This window comes from Hyaena hyaena, unplaced genomic scaffold (assembly GCF_003009895.1).
Source record: "Hyaena hyaena isolate Hyena2069 unplaced genomic scaffold, ASM300989v1 scaffold_158, whole genome shotgun sequence".
In the NCBI taxonomy this organism is placed as follows: domain Eukaryota; kingdom Metazoa; phylum Chordata; class Mammalia; order Carnivora; family Hyaenidae; genus Hyaena; species Hyaena hyaena.
In genome coordinates, this window is record NW_024080790.1 from 145,792 (window position 1) to 164,838 (window position 19,047).

General features: G+C 54.8%; 1 protein-coding gene across 2 annotated transcripts in view; it reads right to left on the reverse strand.

Annotated features, from left to right (window-relative positions):
• DYSF (dysferlin) overlaps positions 1–19,047 on the reverse strand; it is a 203,486-nt gene that overhangs the window by 82,004 nt on the left and 102,435 nt on the right. For both annotated transcript variants that reach the window (XM_039239562.1, XM_039239561.1), the window contains exons 31-33: positions 9,836–9,929; positions 9,205–9,282; positions 807–988 (exon numbers count right to left, since the gene is read on the reverse strand). In XM_039239562.1, coding sequence (XP_039095493.1) covers positions 807–988; positions 9,205–9,282; positions 9,836–9,929 — 354 coding nt within the window. The remainder of the gene's footprint in view (positions 1–806; positions 989–9,204; positions 9,283–9,835; positions 9,930–19,047) is intronic.

Sequence of the window (19,047 nt, forward strand, 5' to 3'; positions counted from 1 at the left end):
ATTAAAACTGAAAGGTAAAGGGGCGCCTGGGTGGCTTAGTCGGTTAAGCGTCCGACTTTCGCTTAGGTCATGATCTCACGGTTCGTGGGTTCGAGCCCCGCGTCGGGCTCTGTGCTGACTGCCAGCTCGGAGCCTGGAGCCTGTTTCAGTCTGTGACTCCCTCTCTCTCTGACCCTCCCCTGCTCACGCTGTCTCTCTCTCTCCTAGAAATAAATAAAATATTAAAAAAAAAAAAAAACTGAAAGGTAAAATTCAGTGGTAAAAATAGCCACTTTTCAACTGCTCGATCACCACGTGTGGCACAGGCCTCCCAATCTGAACAGACGGCTGTAGAGCATTCCCAGCATCGCAGGAGGATCTGCTGGACGGCTCTAGAGGGCCCCGCCTGCGCTCCTGGAGGATCCCCTGCTCTGTGGGTGATTCTTGGCTCCCACCTAGACTGAGAACCCCAAGGACAGGGCCACTCAGGCCAGCACACAAGTGCTTGATAGATGTTTGTGGAGTCAATGCAGCTCTCAGATGAAGAGAAGGAATTGGCCTGGGATCTTACAAGCGGGCTAGAGGCAGAGAAACCCTGACCCAGAGCCAAAACATCCTTTCCAGTTCTGTCCCCTCGCCCTGCTGCCGGCACAGCACATGTGTGAGCAATCCATTTTTAATTACTCTAGAATAGTTCTAACCGCCCTGTAGGCTGTGGGGTTAGGGAAGAGGCTACCTGGCTGGGTAGCCCTCACAGTGGGGTCTCCCCCTGGCTCCGGCAGGGCATGGGCAGTGAAGGGACAAGGGAGGAAGGCAGGCAGACTCACGTAGGTGTCATGGTCATACAGCTCCACCACAATGCTGGGTGGCTGCTCGGCGATGCTGGCTGGCTCACCAAAGATCTCAATCTCATAGAAGATGAGTGTCTGGTCCCAGGTGGGGTTCAGAGTGTTCTTCACCACCACCGTCTTCTGGCTCTGGTGCAGGAAGGAGACGATGGCGTAGGGATCTGTGTGGGCCGGGCACAGGGAAGGGAGGGAGGACACAGCAGAGACCGTGAGAGTCGCCTGCTCAGGAGTCATGCAGGCCACAAGGCTGGAGCAGAGTCATGGCCACTGGTCGGCAGCAAAAACCTACAGGTGGGAGCTCATTTCCCCAGGGCCCCCACCTAGGTCTCTATAAGGCCAGCTAGTGGGCCACAACGGGGAAATGGAGCCAAGGTCCAGGAGAGCAGGCCCAGAGATGCAAAGAACTCCCCTTCTGGGCTGTTTTCCTGGGCTGGCTTCTGGAGGCCGGGCCCAGCTACAGGAAGTAAGTGCCCAGATGATGCATTCATTCCTTCATCCAACAAGCATGTATTGAATGCCTTCTACATGCCAGGCCAGGAACTAGGTGCTAGGGGCTGATAATGCAATTGAAGCAAAAACCTAATCCATGTAAACAACCATAAAACCACAATCCAGATCAGCACTTTAAAGAGTGGATATAAGGTGCAGCATGCATGAGAGAGGTGAGAGAGGGACTTATCTCCCTCGAGGAAGGGAGAGTAGACCCTGTTGGTGTCATCAGACCAGGTGCCAGGTCTGCATTTCAGCAAGCTCACTCTGGCGGCCACATGGAACACAGCCTGGAGGGACCAGGGACATCAGTTATGAGGCCTCTGAAAGATTCTGGTGGAGATGCTGATGCTTAGGAGACTGACAACAACAGAGGGAAGTGCACGGGCTCACGAGCTGTTGTTTAGCAGTGGGTGGGGTTCAAGGAATCCTGAGATGCCTATAGCTCCCTGCTGCCCCGAACTACTTTACAGCCTTCCAGCCCCAGCCACGCTGGCTGGGGGCCCACGCACTGGCGATTCCCCCTGCCTGCTTCCAAAGGGAAGTTGGGTGTCACTAGAGAAGATTCTAGGGCAGTGGCTCTGAAATGTGAGCTTACAGCAAATCACCTGGAAGGCTTACCCAGACTGCTGGGCCCCACCCCCAGAGCCGTATTCCTCAGGTCTGCAGTGGGGCCTGAGAATTTGCATTTCTTACAAGTTCCCAGGGGTACTGATGCCGTCTTCCAGGGCCAGACTTTGGAAACCAGTGCAGGAGAAAGTCCTACAGAACTGAATGCACGTAATTTGGGAGACGGGCAGTAGTAGGCCCAGAGGAGGGGCACCTTGCACTTCTCCTGTTAGGATGTCAGACTTGGGGCAGGGTCCAGTTTGCTGCCATTTTTTAAGACCCAAAGTACCAGGCACTTGGAAAGGAAAGTCTGGAGGTGCAGGAAGCTGACAGCTGGATGCTAGAGGTCTGGGAGGACTGAGCCCAAACACCCTAACACACACCCTATGCCCTTGGCACCTGCTCCAGCCTGCAGCATCCTGCATCCTCTGAGCCTCACAGTTTAGCCCCAGCTGTGCCCTAACCCCCTTGTGGCCTCAAGAGACCCTCAGCACTAGTGGCCGGGCTCTGGGATGTCTAGCTAATGGGAAGAGTAGGGTCCAAGATTCTGGTTGTTGGTCGATGGGCTAGTTTTAAGGGTGGGGGAGTCCTAACTTGGAGGCAGAAGCTATGGGAATTCATTGGCTGAATAATGCTGGGTTGGGCTAACAGGACGTAGCCACCTGCATGGAACCAGACTTTAGGCACAAAAGCACAGTGCAGTCAATCCTGGAGGGCTTCCTGAAGGAAATTGGTTTTGAACCTGATCCTGGGGGAAGAAGAGGGCCATACAAGACCCTTGACAGGGGAAGGGGCAGAGGAGACATGCCCACCCATCCTGCCACCTCCACCGGGTGGAAGTCTCCCTGGCATGGGGCTCCCCCTTCCGTGCACCAGCCCTGGCAGGGTGGGCCCCAAGCACTTCCCCTCCTGCCCCTGGCAGGGCCCAGCGGCGTCTGTGCATTTAATGAAACCGTCTGGCTGTGATACCATCAGCTCCAAGCTCGGCAGAGAACCTCTCCCTGGTTCCAGTAAGGCAAAGAGGGCGCGTTCCGATAAATAAAACCATATTAGAGAGCCGGCGAAAAAGCCCCTTTTGTTCCCACCCCCTGTGCTTCCCAAGGCTTTATTTTTATAAGCGCGAGGGCCCCAGACCGACCGCGTTTACACAAAGATCACAATTGCACATTGTAGCGGCTGTGCACGCTGTATTGGTGTTGCCAGCACCCCCCACGCTGCCCCCCCCACCCCCAGCAGGCCAACTCCTTCCAGCAGCCCCAGCAACTCAGGCAATGAGCTCAGCGCTGGGGGAACGGGGAGGGGGTGGCTTTCAAACAAAAATCACCCAGACCCACACACGCGCCCCACCCGCCCATGGGAGGAAAAAACACACAACAAAGGCATTGTAAAGAGCAGGCCTGGAGGCCTGGGGCCTCAGACACTGGGCTACTGTGTGCTGGGGCCTGGCTTCTCCCCCCACAGGGCCCAGCCCCTCCAAAAAAAAGAAACAAGGGGGGTAGGGGTGTTGCTGAAGCAAGGTGGTCAGATGAGGGAAGGCCAGACAACCCCGCAGACACATGCCTCTTCCAGGAGAGCCAAGGGGAGGGAGAAGCAGATTCCAAGGAGAGGTGGGGGGAAGGTAAGGGGCTGGTTCTTTTCTGTCCGCCCAGCCTCGCCCTCTCCCCAGGGCCACTCCCAGAAGAGAAGGGCAGCACTGGCCCTCGGGCCTCACCCCCCAAACCCACATGGAGCTGAAGTGGAAAGAGGCAGAATGGGATTCTCTAAGGCCCATTAGCTGTCCCAGGAAGTTCCAGCCATGAACACACATGGTTCTACTGGACGCCATCGCCTGGAGAGGCCCCAGGCAGGTGGTTCTTTTGCTCCAACTAGAGCCCTGCACCTGAGCTCTGCTGCTGAGAACTTCCTAGAACCTTCCTAAACCTTCACAGTACACTAAGTGTTCCTCATAGGCCCTCGCACCTTCCTAGGTCAGACCACCGGCATGGGCCACAGGGCAGGTGGCATCATCCCACTGGTCCCCATGAGGACTAAGTTACTAGCCCATGCTCAAACATGACAAGCTAGACCCCCTGACTCCTAGTCTAGTGCTCCTTCCACCGTGCCACACTTTTAGGAAAAGAACCCTTAAGAGACAGGGGAGTAGATCACAAATAAGGCAGTGCAAATGAAAACTACAATATTGCCATATTTTCCCTATTAAATTATGAAAAATTGTTCAGAATTATAAAACCCAGTGCTGGCAAATATTAGATGAAATAGGTACTCTCCCTTATTGCTGGAAGCAATTCGGGAAAGCAACTGGGCAGTGTGCCCTAAAACACATACAACTGCTTATGCGTTGTTTCCTCTACTCCTGGGAATCATCCAAATTAACCAAAAAGCTATATGTATAGAGATGTTCATTCCAGCAATATTTGTAATCCATCACTCATTCAATATATGATTTTTGACTGCCCAGCATGTGGTCAGTAAGCACAGTATTAGGAATACAAACATAGATGAGATGCAGTCTAGGAGCTTAAGATCATGACTACGGTTGGAAATAGCAACTATACAACAGAATCCAAGGTGGCGTGCAACTTAACTGGGGAAAGTATTAGGTGCTGGGGGTGGAGGATAGCCCATGTAGCCTGGTGGCATCAAGGCAGTCTTCCCAAAGGAGGTCTCCTGCCCTGAGTCTCAAGAAGGAAGAGTAACCGAGGCAGACCAAGGAAGAGGGGGCAGTCTAGACATCCAGCACAGCACACGCAAAGACACCAAAGAGCATGGGCATTTGGGAAACAACAGGAGCTGGTCTGGCTGAGGAGGGGAAGCCAGGGCAGTGGGGATAGAAAAGGGAGGAGGAAGCAGGGCAGCTCACAAAGGTCCCAGATCCAAGACGAGCAATTTGGACTGAATCCTATAGATCAGGGTTTCCCAAAATGTGTTCTTCATAAATGCGAGTTCCCTGGGGTTGCTAATGAGTGCTTAAACAAGTCAAACAGGCTCCTTTTCTGCAGCCGTTGCAGGGCCTCTCAATGCCACTGTGCATTGTAAATCTTCAAGTGTGCACTGTTTCCCAGTCACCCTTGCTCCAGGGACCCTTTTTAAGTGGAGCATTTCACAAGCCTCCAATGCACTTTGGAAAACAGCTCCATAAGCTCAATAGGAGAATTCCCCTCACCAGAGCCAAACTTGACAGAAAGCTGCGCTTCATGAGGGGGTGGGCCATGACTGGGGATCAGACACGGTAAGCCCCAAAGCAAGAGCTCCCCGGCCCCACCCAAGAGAGAGTCTGGATGTGGGTGAAAATGAAATCACTGGCCCCCCCAGAGGTGACCTCAGCTGTGGGGCAGCCATGGATCATCAGACCTCATTGAGGCCTCCCTGGAGCAACTCCTCTCAGGACCATCTGCCTGCCATGCATCTTTGACCTCCCAGGAGCCAAGAGGCCAACAAAAAGGGCTTAGGACCTTCTGCTTTCTGAACAGATACCCCACTCTGGTAAATTAATAACTTGACATCTGGTCTACTTACCCTCCCTCAGTGGCTTGGTTAAAACCAAGCCAGGCCGCCTCAGCCCAGTGACCTGAGAGATCCTCAAAGAGGAATGTCTGATTCTCTCCATGCTAAGGACCACCTGCTGATGTGTGGCCACCTCACAACAGAGCGGCCTACGGGGTGTCTGTCTTGGTGGGAGTTGTGTGAGCAGAACTCCCGCAAACCACAGCCATGGTGCCCAGCTGGAGGAGGGAGCAAAGCAGAATTCCCTGGGGAACAGTTTGGCACATGAGACAGCTTCCTTCCCACTTTTTTAAACTTTTTTTTTTAACGTTTATTTATTTTTGAGTGACACAGAGGGAGACAGAGCATGAGCAAGGGAGGGGCAGAGAGAGAGAGAGGGAGACACAGAATCCAAAGCAAGCTCCAGGCTCTGAGCTGTCAGCACAGAGACCGACACAGGGCTCAAACTCATATAACCGTGAGATCATGACCTGAGCCGAAGTCGGACGCTTAACCGACTGAGCCACCCAGGTGCCCCCCCCGACCCCGATTCCTATTGAGAACTATCAGTCTACACTGAAAAGCAGTTCAGCCCAGGCTGCAGCTTAAGGAAGCGATGGTGCCCGCAGGATATGGTGTTGAGGACCTGTGATTTCTAAGTCCTCAAGAGTCATATCTTTTCCAATCAAACTGAATTCAGTGCGCAGTACAGATGCTCACCAAGCAGGGGCAATCCCAGCGCCAAGTCAAAGAGAAGTCATTTGAGTTAAGCATCATTTTACATCTTTTAATGCCTAATTGCTCCACAGGTCACACACACACCCACAAGACACACACGCCCTTCTAGTGTCTGGAGAATAGATGCTGGCTATATTATTCAAACCCCGCTGGAGGCAGAATCCTCAGGCAGCCTGGGCAGAACATCACAAGCTGCCTGAGTTTAATATTATTCAGCAAGTATTTCCTGGGCAGTGCCTGTGTGTCCCCCCTAAATCCTGGGGCAGAGAGAAGGAAGCAGGCACAGCCCCCACCTCTGGACAGCCCTGAGGCCCACCCCTCAGGGCAGAAGCAGAGAGCCCAGCTCGGGGCCATGGGAGCCCACCAGTGTAGGAGAGGCCCAGGGCACCACAGGTCAGAGTCAATGGAGTACTTCTGGAGAAGAGGCCTCTCTGCCCCAGACACGCGGCAGCCAGGCTGAGGGTGATACCAGCGACAGACACGGCGCAAAACCCTCCCCTGGCCCCAGACATTCCGGATTCACACAGGAGTTTCCTCCAAGAAATGCCAGCCGGTGGCCACGCACAGTCTCCGGCCGCCAGCCACCCCAGGGTCAGTGCCAGGGGAGAAATTGCTTTGGTTTAGGGCTTGGGAGTGAAAATAAACACTCTGGGTTTTATAGGTTCACCCATGTTGGCTGCTGTTTTCCTTTCCAGCAGCTGGTCAATCAGGCCTTTCATTCAAAAGCCAGTGGCCTCTGAGGAAGCCCTGGGCAGTGCCCTCAAAGCTCAAGGGATGTTTATTTGGGGGAGGGGGTGGGACTGGGATGGAAAGTGTGACATCTCCCACAGGCCAGCACCAGGCCGACCCTGCCTGCGGTCCCCGGGGTGTGTGCTGCCTCCTAGTGGGTTCCTTAAGAGGGCCCCCCTCCCTGCAGGGTCCTCGGCCAGCCCGACCCATAGAGGACAAGGGCTCCCCCTCCTTGTCACATGTCCACACAAGCCCCCACCTGCACCCCCACCTCTCACGACCCCCCCCCCCCCCCCCATGAGAAAGGAGCAAGGCTGTGGATTAGTCTACCACTTTTCCCTGGGCTACATTCCAATTGTCAGCAAGCATTCTGGCAGATTCCCAGCAAGGGGCAATTGCGTATCTGCCCCTGGCCCGCCAATCCCTGCCTGCTGGTTTTGCATATGCTTCTCAGAGGGTGCGCTCAGCACCCTGGGCCCAAAGCACAGAACAGAAATGGCTCTATCCACCGTGTGCCTTGCTGCAAAGGGCTGGAAAACAGGTCACTGAGAGGACAGAATGCGACGAAACACAGCTGCTAGGGCTAAGGAATGAGAGTGGGCCCCCACGCGGGGGAGGAGCGGGGCCAGGAGGAGGACAGGCAGGTGGCTGTAGGCTGCAGTGCCTTTCTAGGAACAGAAGGTGTTCTCATAGAAGAACTCAGTCCTACTCAAGTAAGCAGCAAGCTTTGGGAGGGTTGTATGTCACTTGTCAGCTATTTTAACTCAAGCAATTTAGTTATGCATCTGAGTCTCAGTTTCCTCATCTGTAAAATGGGGGTGTGAAATACCCACTTCATAGGAGAGTTGTAAGGGTTACATGAAATAACGCCAGTAAAATGCCTAGGCAGTAAGTATTCACTCTTCAGCTACCAATGCGGCAGGTTCAAAGGCAAGATAAAGCCCCTTCCTTGAGGTGTTCACAGTCACATGGGAAACACAGATGGTCTCTGATCTATGCCGTGGTCGGGGCTCTGAGAGAGGTGTTGGTGGGGCTCTGGCCAAGTGTTGAGGGAGAAACAACCAGCTCAGCTCAGAGAAGAGTCAGAGCATCTGGGCTGGGTCTTAAAGCATAAGTAGGAGTTTGCAGGGTTCAGAATAAAAAGGGAATGCATTCTAGGCAGAGAGAACACGTTATACAAAGGTCAGGGACATGGAAGAGCTCCACGAACGTTGGCAAGAGCTGGCGAGGCCAGAGCTAGTGATCAAAGGGAAACAAAGGAGCTGTCTGCCAGGCTGTGAGCTGGGGACTTCTCTCTCGGTGCCTACAGTTGAAATCAGAACAGTGACATGACAAGTCTGAGGCAGTGTGGAAAGTGGCAGAGAGGCCAGGAGCTGACCAGCGTGTCCAGATAAGAAGGTGCGAGGCCAGGCCTTAGGAATATCTCCAAGAGAAATTCAGAAGTCAGAATCACCAGGACTGGATGACTGATAGTTTCCAAACTGGTGGCCAATAGACACATGCTGATGTGATGTCAGGACCCAGGTAGGCAACGAAGGGCCGCCTGGATCAGGGGAGAAGGGCACAGGGAGTTCATTGGACAGGATGAACTAAGGAGCCACTAAGGCATCCAGGGGGAGCTACCTAAGATGTGGCTGGACATTAGGCATTCCTATCAACTAAAGGACCAGAAGCTTCCCTGACGTGAGTGGTCCAAGAAGCCGGGGAAGGTGAGGGGACCCCAGTGCCCAGAGAAAAGGACACAGGCCATCAGGACCATCAGACTGAGAAGGCCATGAAGCCCTGGGAAGGAGCAGGTAGAGCAGCAGGAGGCTGCAGGAGACCCAGGAGAGAGGAGTATCCCTGGGGGTCAAGGCCAAAGGGGCTTTCACAAGGAAATGGTGGTCAATAAAGCCAAACCCTGCAGAAGGCCACCTGACAACCAGAAAGCCACAGTGACCCTGGCAACATAAGTCACCTCCACAAATCCAACAAACACAGCCAAAGCCCCCACCCACAGACGAAGCCCCGGGGCCACGTTTCCCATGGTCCAAAGGTCTGATGGCTCAGATCCCAACTCTCTCTCTTTTTTTTTTAATGTTTTATTTTATTTCTAAGAGAGAGAGAGTGTGTATGAGCAGGAGAGGGTCAGAGAGAGAGGGAGACACAGAATCTGAAACAGGCTCCATGCTCTGAGCTGGCTGTCAGCACAGAGCCCGACGCGGGGCTTGAACCCATGAGCTGTGAGATCATGACCTGAGCCGAAGTCGGACACGCAACCAACGAGCCACCCAGGTGCCCCTCAGATCCCAACTCTCAATCCCTGGTCCTTGGCTCTCCTCCCACCTACCAGCAAAAGAGTCCTTGTCCATCGAGGGCAGGTCCCGGGCCTGGTACATGTAGCAGCGTAGGTGGTAGCGGTTCCCATCTGCACCAAGGAAAAACCAGAGATGCCAAGTGAGGGGCTACGAGTGGCTAAGAGCTGGGGCTGGGGTAAGGGTTGAGTCTGTCCCTAGGAGGGGCAACAGATGAAGGGTCTGAGCAACAGAAATGACACATGTCACACTATGCAGCCATGAGGGAGTGAGCCGCCCACAGGATCAGAACAGACTACAGTTCAATGGCAGACACCTAAGCACTGTGTCCTTGGGCCTGGTGAGAGCCAGTGAGAGAGGGATGGAGGGATAGGAGGAGCAAAGGCCAAATAAATGACAGGGGCAGCCAGAACGCACAGGGCCTTGGATGCCTGATTCCAAGCATCGAGCTGATGCACATGCCACACGTAGACAGAGGTGCGCATGTGCTCACAGACGCCCGCACACACATACACACCCCCAAAAGGCACTGACCCACCACCAAGCACACAGACTCAATTCTGCCTAGCCCCCCATTTACACTGGACCATACAGCCCCATACAAACAAGCACAAGGTTGCACATCCATCCGTATCACCCCTCTAGACACCTCCAAGCATCACTTACAATCAAAGATGCAGGAAATCGTGGGTCTGTTCACACCAAAGCTCAAGGTGGACACGGACATGGAATCTTCACTCTTGTCGTCCACCACGCCGCCCTGGAGACACAGAGCAAGTCATGGCTGATTCTGACCCCAGAGCCTGGGCGTGGCAGGGGGACTGGCCCAGAGAGTCAGGTGTCCAGGTCAGGAGACCTCTAGACACTCCTCGGATGCTGAGAGCTGGGCCATCAGCCTCTAATGTACTCTAGGGTAGCACATCCTCCTACAGCACACCCAGGCTCCAATGTCAAGTCCACAGGGGAACTGTTCTCTCTCTCTCTGATGGAGACTAGACATGCCAGGATGGAATTTTGAGTTATTCGGCCCAAGAGGTTAGAGTCTGAGAGAAGGAAGGACTCTAAGGGAGAGAATCCAGTGGGGATTTTCCCACTGGGATGAGTCAAGACAAGCCAGAGTCTGCAGGGCCCAATCCGCCGTCTGTTCATCCCCTATGTATCTGGACACTGGATCTAGCTCTGGGAGGGGCAATACCACATCATCACCACGTCTCACCAGTGCCCCCTGAGCTGAGGGGGAAGAGAGTGCAGGCTGAGGCCAGGACGGGGACGGGAGCAGGAGACAAGGTGGGTCTGCACTGAGACTCAGTCCGCAGTTTGCTGTACACAAAGCTAGCCAGTCAGTCCCCTCACTCTGTCCCCATCAGCACTGGGCTCCAACCACCAGGCCATACGCCAGCTTCCTGGGACCAGAAGCCTGCCTCCCTGATGCATCCAGTGCCACCTCTGCCACCCTGCAGCCTCTCATTGGGGTCCTGCATGGTTTGGGGGGCTCAGAGACCCAGCAGGACACCCCCTTCAGTGACAGGGAGAGACAGTGACTGGCTGCCCTGTGACCACAACTTCAAGACAAGCTCTAGAACCAGATTGCTAGGATTCCAATTCTGATCCTGTCATTACTGGCTGTTTGACCTTGGGCAGCTTGCTTAACCTCTCTGAACTAGTCTCTCTGTAAATTTGAAATAATTCTACAGTCTCTATCTCAGAGAGCTGCTGTCATTAAGGAACTACATTACATGTTGTTCTTAGCACAGCTCCTGGCACATAATAAATGCTCAGCCAATGTTTGCTGTTAATGATCTTATCAGAGAAATGAGACACCGGTGGGACAAAAGCAAGGTAGGTCATAAACTATAAAGTTTGCAGTCACACTCAGGGGTGGTTCATATACCTCATATTTGTTCATAATTATTCCAGGAGCTGGAAAAGTGGACATTTCAGGAGCCATAGCCCTGTGTAGGAATCAAAAGCAATCAAGCAAGCAAGCAATCTCTCAACACACACACACACACACACACACACACACACACACACACACACACACACGAAAGCAGGCTAACAGGGAGGGGTGTCATACTACAGACAGGGAAAGACCCAAAGGCCACCACGCCTGAATTCCTCCCTCTTGAGCAGGTGTGGACCCCAGGCATCCTCGGTTCCCACCAGAAAAGGCGTCGGGCCTGGCCACGCTACCCTGGCCTCCCACCAGAGCATGCACCAAGTCCAGCAACTAATGGCTCCCAGTTTCAGGATCTGCAAGGCACACATAGGGCTCGACCAGGGGGCCGGGGAGGCCAGCATGAGGTACGGGACGCCAAGGAAAGCAGTTCAGAACAGGACTTGGCCAGCCCCCTGTGTGACAGCTCATAGCATGTGCCACCCAGTGCACCTTGGTGGGGCGGGGGGGAGCACGAGAGTGGGTTCAGCTAGAGGCAGGGTGGAAGGCCTGGGCCCCCTGTCACCCCTCCACCTCAGCCTGGCAATGCACTTGCCCCCCACAGGGAGGATGCTAAGGTGAGTGGAGGGAGGGAAGCAGGCTCTGACCCCCCAGCCCTGTAATTCCTTCACTCCCTCTCAGTACCTACGGGGACCTCCGTGCTCGCGGCTCACTGCCAGTGCACATCCCCACTCACCTCACGCCTCCTCCAGATGGCTCCCCCAGCCTCCTCTCAGCACCACTCCTACCAAGAGGCCTCTGTCTGGGGCTCTGGCAGAAATTTCTGGGTCTCTGTCCAAGGGCAGTCCGCCCTCCTGTGATCAGAAAAGGTGTCTCCCTCCCTGGGATTTCCACGCAGGCGGGCGCCAGGTAGCTGAGGCCTAGCTCAGTGTTTGGCCCACAGCAGGCCCGAGAAATAACATCCTTCAGAGGGAGGAACCAGTGACCCCTTGGGGCACGCCCCTCACACCACTGGGGCTTCTCCACCTGTCCTGTCTCCAGAGTGGGGGGCCCACAGGGCCCTTAGCCACCCCCCACCCCCTAAGCTACCCTCAAAGGGCAGACCTGCCTCTTCCCTTCTCCCCCAGCTCAAAACAACAGATAGGGATTGCTGAGAAGAAACTGGGAGAACGAGAAGCCAAGCTGAGGGACACCTAGTTAAGTTCAGTCCCTCCCGGTGGAGCCCCAGCCCCACGGCCACGCTGGTTCCCAGCCTGGGCAGAATTCTACCCATACCGCTGGCCAACATCTTTACATCCTCTGGCCCACTGACCTTCCCAGGATGCTCTGCACGCATCCTCCTCAGACCCTGGGAGCAGAGGGGAAGCCAGCTTTCCACCCCCCACCCCCCGCCAGCCCAGCCATGGCCTCTGAATTGCGTCTCCAGCAGTCTAGATGCTCCCAGACACCCCCATCGCTGATGACTTCCATGCTCAAACCAGCTGAGACCCTCTGGGGTCCCTTCCTTGTCCCCGTACCTCTTGCACATAAGTCTTTCTGCCCCTTTCTTTCCCTTCTTTTCCCTTGGGTGGCCGGCCTCATCCTCAAGGTCACCCTGCCAGGATGAGTTAAGCGCCCCTTCCCCGCGCTTGCACGGCACCCTGGTGGCCTTGCACCCTGCCCTGTTAGCACCCCCCGTTTACCCGTCCATCTGCTCCCAGTGAGAGCTCTGTGAGGATTCTGTCACGGGCCTGGCACACCTCACACACACAGGTGCACAGGACGGAATTGGAGAGCAAGTGAGTAAGTGAACACATGAATGAGGACACCTCTGGAGATAGCAACAGCATGAGCCCTGGACGGAGCCTCTGCAGAGGGCCGGCCTGGAGCCCGGGCTCGGTCCATACATTAACATGGATAATCCACTTCCTTCACTCCCAAGTATATCTTGCTTTTCATGCGTAGGCATACAAGGCTCACGCTCCAGGAATTTCTCTCAGAGCAAACAGTGAAACCCCATGAAAACCCGATGTGGGAGCTGCTGGGAAGCATCTGCCTCCTGTCTGTCCTTCCCTCTGCCTGTTTTGTGCCTTGCTGGACATTCAACAGCATCCCCGGCCTGTACCCATAAGACCCCCATAGCTTCCGGACCCCTCAGTTGTGACGACCAAAAATGTCTTCAGACATTGTCGAATGTCCCCTGAGGGATGGGGTGGGGGGTAGAGATTGCCCCCAGCTGAGAACCACTGGTGAAAAGGGAATGCAGTGGGACACCCACAGCCCGTGGCAGGTTCCAGAGCACAGCAGCGCTCGGCAAATGGTGCTAATGGTGCCAGTTTAAATCTTTCAACTCTCCCATCTCGTGCTAAACGATACCTTCCCACTTTCGTCTCGGTTTTCTTTAAATTTGGAATCCATCATCTTCTCTCTGCCACAGGACCTTTGCATGGGGTGTTCTCTCGGCCTTGAATGTCCTCCCAGGTGAGCTAACTTGAGTCTCTTCCCTCAGCTCACTCATCACTGAGGCCTGGATAGTGCTGTGGCAGCCATGCCTTTAGCCTCTCCTAGCTTCTCTCCCGCCTCCATCCCTCTGTGACATGCTCCTTTATCACGGGCACCCAGCGTGGCATCAGGCACTTGGTAGTCCTCCAATGAAGATTTGCCACATAAAATGAATCAGCAGCATTCCCTGCCTAAGCCACATGGGCAGCATTCAGGCCCCAAGTCCCAAGGGAAGGGTCAGGAAAGCATACAGCAGACAGCACCCTGCTTCCCTCGGGACACTCAGAGTAAGATGCCACTGCAGAAAGAGCAAGTGACAGGGACTCCACCCGACCCCCAGGATGGGACCATCTCAGAACAGGGTGGACCCTTGGCAGAGCCCGCACAGGAAAGAGGGGAAAGAGAAGAGGTGCTGGCTCAAGGGGAGCAGAAGTGTGCTGGATGTGTGCCCCCCACCCAGAGCTCAAGGGGCGACGCTGGGGCAGGGCAAGGCTAGGAGAGAAAGGCTGGCTTGCTTCTGCTCCCGCTCACAGGGCTGGGTGGAGAGAGCCAGGCTGCGGCGGCGGACGCTTCGCTTTCTGTCCACCCACCCTTCACCCCCGCTCCATGCGCTCGCTCTTCCCCAGCCCCTGGGCCAGGCCCTGGGCATTGGGTTTCCCACAGTCACATTCCTGCCTCCATAGCTCATGCCGATGCGACTCCCAGACTGTGGTCTGTGGCCGCGCACTCCATCTCAGGGCTAGCTGTGTAAGGGATCCTGCTGCTCGCCCGGGGGACTGGGCAGCATCCAACCCGCTGCTGCCCGGCTGGCGGCCACGGATCTCTGGAGGAGCCCGAGCTTACGACTGTGAGGAGCTCTCTCCCTCCTAGATGGTGTGGGGGTGCCGCCAGGGGTCCCCAGAGCCAGCGGCCAAACCCACTTTACCTGCTGAGGACTCCTGCCCTAGCACCTTAGTGTGGCCACCGCACCAGGAGGAGGTAGGCAGGTTCTGGGAAAACAAGCAGCCTATGAGGGGACTCCTGGGCCCACCTAAATCGGATCTGAGACCAAGCGCCAGACCGCTAGTGTGTCCGAAAACCCTCCTGCACCGCTGCCGTCTGTCACACACACACCTCCTCCCTTTGGCAGCGGTCCCATGCCTCATCCATACAGGGCCCAGAGACCCGGCTCAGGAGCACGAGCAGCGGTAGATGCAGCAGAGAGGCCGAGCAGAGGGCCCCTGGGGCTGAGCAGGCAGAGGACAGAAGCCACACCAGGGCGGCCAGGAAGCAAACAGCAGAGCGGGGGATCCCTCGGGGGGGGGGGGGGGGGGGGGCTACGAGGGTACCCTCTACCCCCTCAGAGTCAGGCAGGTGGGTTTTGGGGGCCAGCTGCTCTCCTGGTTTCACGAGGAGAACTCAATGCCAATGCCTGATGGACGCAAAGAGCACAGGGGACAGAGCGTCGGGAGGGCTGCTAGGATTGAGGCCCTTATCTCTTATGCAAACAGGATCAGAGGACCCCCTAGCGCAGCAAGCGTGGGAGCTGGCCCGCGTGGCTCACAAGAGCGGATTATCAAATCTTCAGGTGTACTGCCAGCCAGCTGTTAAACCCAGCCATTTGTAACAATTACACCGCATAGATTTATAACTACGGGTGTTTTTTTAAAAAAACGAAGATGATACTCAAAGTCATCACTTCTTAATTATTTTACAACCTTTGACTATTATCCTGCTCCTGAGGTTATTTACGCCTGGCGTATCTGTGGGGCTGGAAATACTATCTAACCATCTGCCACCGCTCATCTCTTCCCATCTCCACTCTCGGTGATGCCACATTGCTAGCTTGAAATCGGCCACAGCGGGGGCATTTACACCACAGAAACCAGCAAGTGCTACAAACCAGGCTGAGTTTGTGTTTTGGATGTTTTTTCTGGAGAGCCAGCTGTTTAACACTGACCAGCACGCCCCAGGGTGAACTGCCGGGATCTCTTTTTCACTACAGGTTTTGCTAAGACATCCAAATAACAAACACCAACGTAGGGGTCGTATGCTAGAACCGCTGAACAACCCCACCATTATCCACAGAATTTTTCATAATGCTCCTGTGAGGAAACACCGCCGAGATCATTACAACTTGCCTTCTCTGTACCTCAATTTGTCTATCTGTAAAATGGGAGTGGTAATTAAACCTATCTCTTAGGATTGCTGGGAGAGGTAAGGGAGATTACACATAATATAGGGGGCAATGCATGGCACGTTTACATGCTCTGGAACAGCTGGTAAATGTTCATAAAGGGCCAGAGAGGAAATACTCACACCTTTGCAGTCCATATGGTCTCTGCTGCAACTATTCAACTGCCACCGTAGCAAGACAGCAGCCACAGACCGTGCGTACACAAATGAGCACAGCCACGTGCCCAGACAGCCCCATATACAAACAGGCAGAGGCCACACTTGGCTTGTAGGCTATGGTTTGCCAACACCTGTTCTGTAAGGGCAGATTCTTACTTTTGCTGTGCCGGTATTACCCCCATCTAGGAAGTGAAACCACTGGGGCCCCGAGAGGTAACATCTTCCCTAGGATGGTACAGCAAATTAACTGACAGAGGCGGGGGGGGGGGGGGGGGAGTCTCCCGGCAGCCCCTCAGGGCTCTTCCCAGCTTCTGCTTCGCCATCAGAACTCAGCACCAGAGCAGAGCTCAGAGGAAGGACAGGGCTGAGCGCCAAGTCCAGGCCTTGGGGAGCCCAGGGCCCATACCACTGCCCTGGCTGCCCAGCCTTGGCTTCCAGGGAAACCCCACACAGGCGAGCAGGCCAGGCCAGAGGAGGGGAATGCTTTTAAAGAGGGAACTCGGGAACACAGACCTCCCTTCCTAATCAGGGCTGATTGCAACCTTAAGTAGAATAGCAGGCAAGGGTGCACCCCCGCTTAATTTACAGCTGGAGCCGGGGCTTGGAAGCAGCTGCAAAAATCCTTGCAAAACTACTGGCCGGCCCCCGGGGAGCTTGGGAATGGAATCAGGAAACCTGGAGAATCCACGATGCCACGTGTGTGTGTATGCGCGCACGCGTAGGCGCCCCTCTAGGCTTTCCATGTCTCCAAATGTGGAGGTTGCAGAGAATGCTCAAGCAGGTTTTATCCAATGCCAGGGCGCCTCCATAGTCAGGGCCATGACCAGGTTCCAGTGTGTCTGGGATGGCCCTCGCTTATGCCTGTGTCCCAGCATGATTACACATGGTGTAGACAATAAATTATAAGGTCACCCTAGCAATTGTGGATACAGACCCCAGTGCATGTACCATGACACGCATGGGGCACCCAACACATCCGCCTGGCTGTGACACACACCCCCTCAGCACCCATGCATGCCTGTGTGCTGGCGTTTTGTCTCGGATACCCCGACACACAAATGGGCCCTTTAGACTTCAGCATCCAAATGTGGAGTGAGACCAATGCAGGGGTCCACACGTTTAAAGGAATTACCCAAATGGTCCTCCTGTGGGGGGCCCAGCAGAAGGGGCTGGAGCCACCGGCCAGCCTCAGATAGCTCCCGCTAGCACAAAGCCAGGTAGAGAACAGGTGCTCGGTTAGCATATTCAAAACACAGAACCCAGGGAATCTTGCAGCCGCCTTCCCCCGCTGTGCAGACCATAGGGGATTTGGAAGACTTAATGAGGCAAAGCCCTCTCACCTCCCAGATGCTGCCCCTGGTCAGAGTACCAGCCCTGGGAACCCGCCTGCACTCTCTGAATGCAGCACAGCCTCACCCAGGTGCAGAGACAGCCCCTCCCTCCCCACTCGCATCTGACCTCCTTCTCAGCCAGCTCAAATCCCACACTGCTCCTCTCTGGCACCCGCCTCTCCCTGACCCCCCTCCCAGCACTTCCGACTCCCAGCTGCCCTCCTCTGCCCCTAGGCTTGGTCTTGGAATGCCTGTCTCCGTAGAGCCTCTCCACTTCAGGTCAAGACTCAGCTTCTGACAACCAACTAGGGGCTTCCCAGGCTGAGGGGAGTGGTGCCACCTCCTCTCCAACTGCTCCAGGGAAGCCAAGCCACATGGCTACACCACAGCCAAGGGCTCTAGCCGGCTGCCCAGGACCCTCCCTAGGACCCCACTCAAGGGCCCTCTCTAGGAGGAGCACATTATGCCTATTAAGGAATGGAGATATGAACTTGGGGAGAGAGGACAGAAGAGCCTGTTGTCTGGCCATGGTTCTAGAATTGACTCACGCCAGGCCACTAGGCAAACCCCTTCTCAGGTCTGTTTTTTCTGGAGTAATATGAGGGGCTCTCAGAGTTGCTCTAGAACAGCACTGTCCAACAGAACTTTCTGCAGCAGTGAAACTGTTCTAGAGCCACACTGTCCAAAATGGTAGCCATGAGCCAGGTGGGGCTACTGAGCACTTGAAATGTGGTTGGTGTGACAGGGGAAATAAATTGTCTTATTTTAATTACTTTAAACGTAAATTTAAATATGCACATGTGGCTAGTGGCTACTGTATTAGACAGTGCAGTTCTGGAACCTCAGTCTCCCCAACTGTAAAATGGGTATAATAATAGAATCCAGTCTTCTGGGGTCACTGTGAGGATAAAATGAGACAGTGCATATAAAGAGTTCAGCCTGATCTTTGGCACAGTGTAAAATTGATTTTAGTAATTCTTATCCTCTTTGGGGACCTAAATTCTTTTGAGAACTGGAGAAAACTGTGGGCCTTATGTCAGAATTTGCATACCACAGACACCAATGTGCACACTGCACATACATGCACATCACACACATGTGCACACATTCACACACACGTGTACATACATATCACACAGGCGCATTGCATACATATTGTGTGTGCACACACAGATCCCACACACCCACAACTATGCATCCGGTTTCAAAGGGAGCCAAAGCCAGGTGGAGAGCACCTTTCAAACATGAAAGTTCCTTCTAGCTCTAAAAATCTCTAAGGCTATGAGCACACGTTGCCGAGTCCCCGTCTCCTTCCCTCCTGCCCAGGCTCAGGCATTTCAGAAAACCCTTCCGAGTGCTTGGGGCCAAGCACAGAGGCAGGGCTCTGGAAAAATCCTTGCACATGGAGGGCAGGCCCAGGGCAAGGGAGACAGGAAGGATTCCGTGAGCTCACCCCAGCAGCCGTCACCAGAGTTCCCAGAGAGGCTGGTGGCGTCGGGAAGGGGTGCCTGGGTGGGAGCCGGCGGTGGCGGCAGCAAGGGGTGTGGGGCGAGGAGAGGGAGGATGGATGGAACGCGCTATAATAGCAGCTTTGTGCTCTGCTTCCCAGCTCCCTGGGAACGCCAGGAAGATTATGAAACCGGTGTCTTTGGGAATGCCAGGATATTAGCTGGAAAAAGAATAATACGAAAATAAAATAATGCTCGGGATGGAGACAGCAGACGATTAGCAGATGGAGCCAGGGCCTCCCGCTCCATGGAAGGAGCCAGGCTTGGCCCCGGCAGAAGGTTTCAGGGAAAGGCTGCCCGTGCTAATGAGCAGACAGGGCCTGCCTT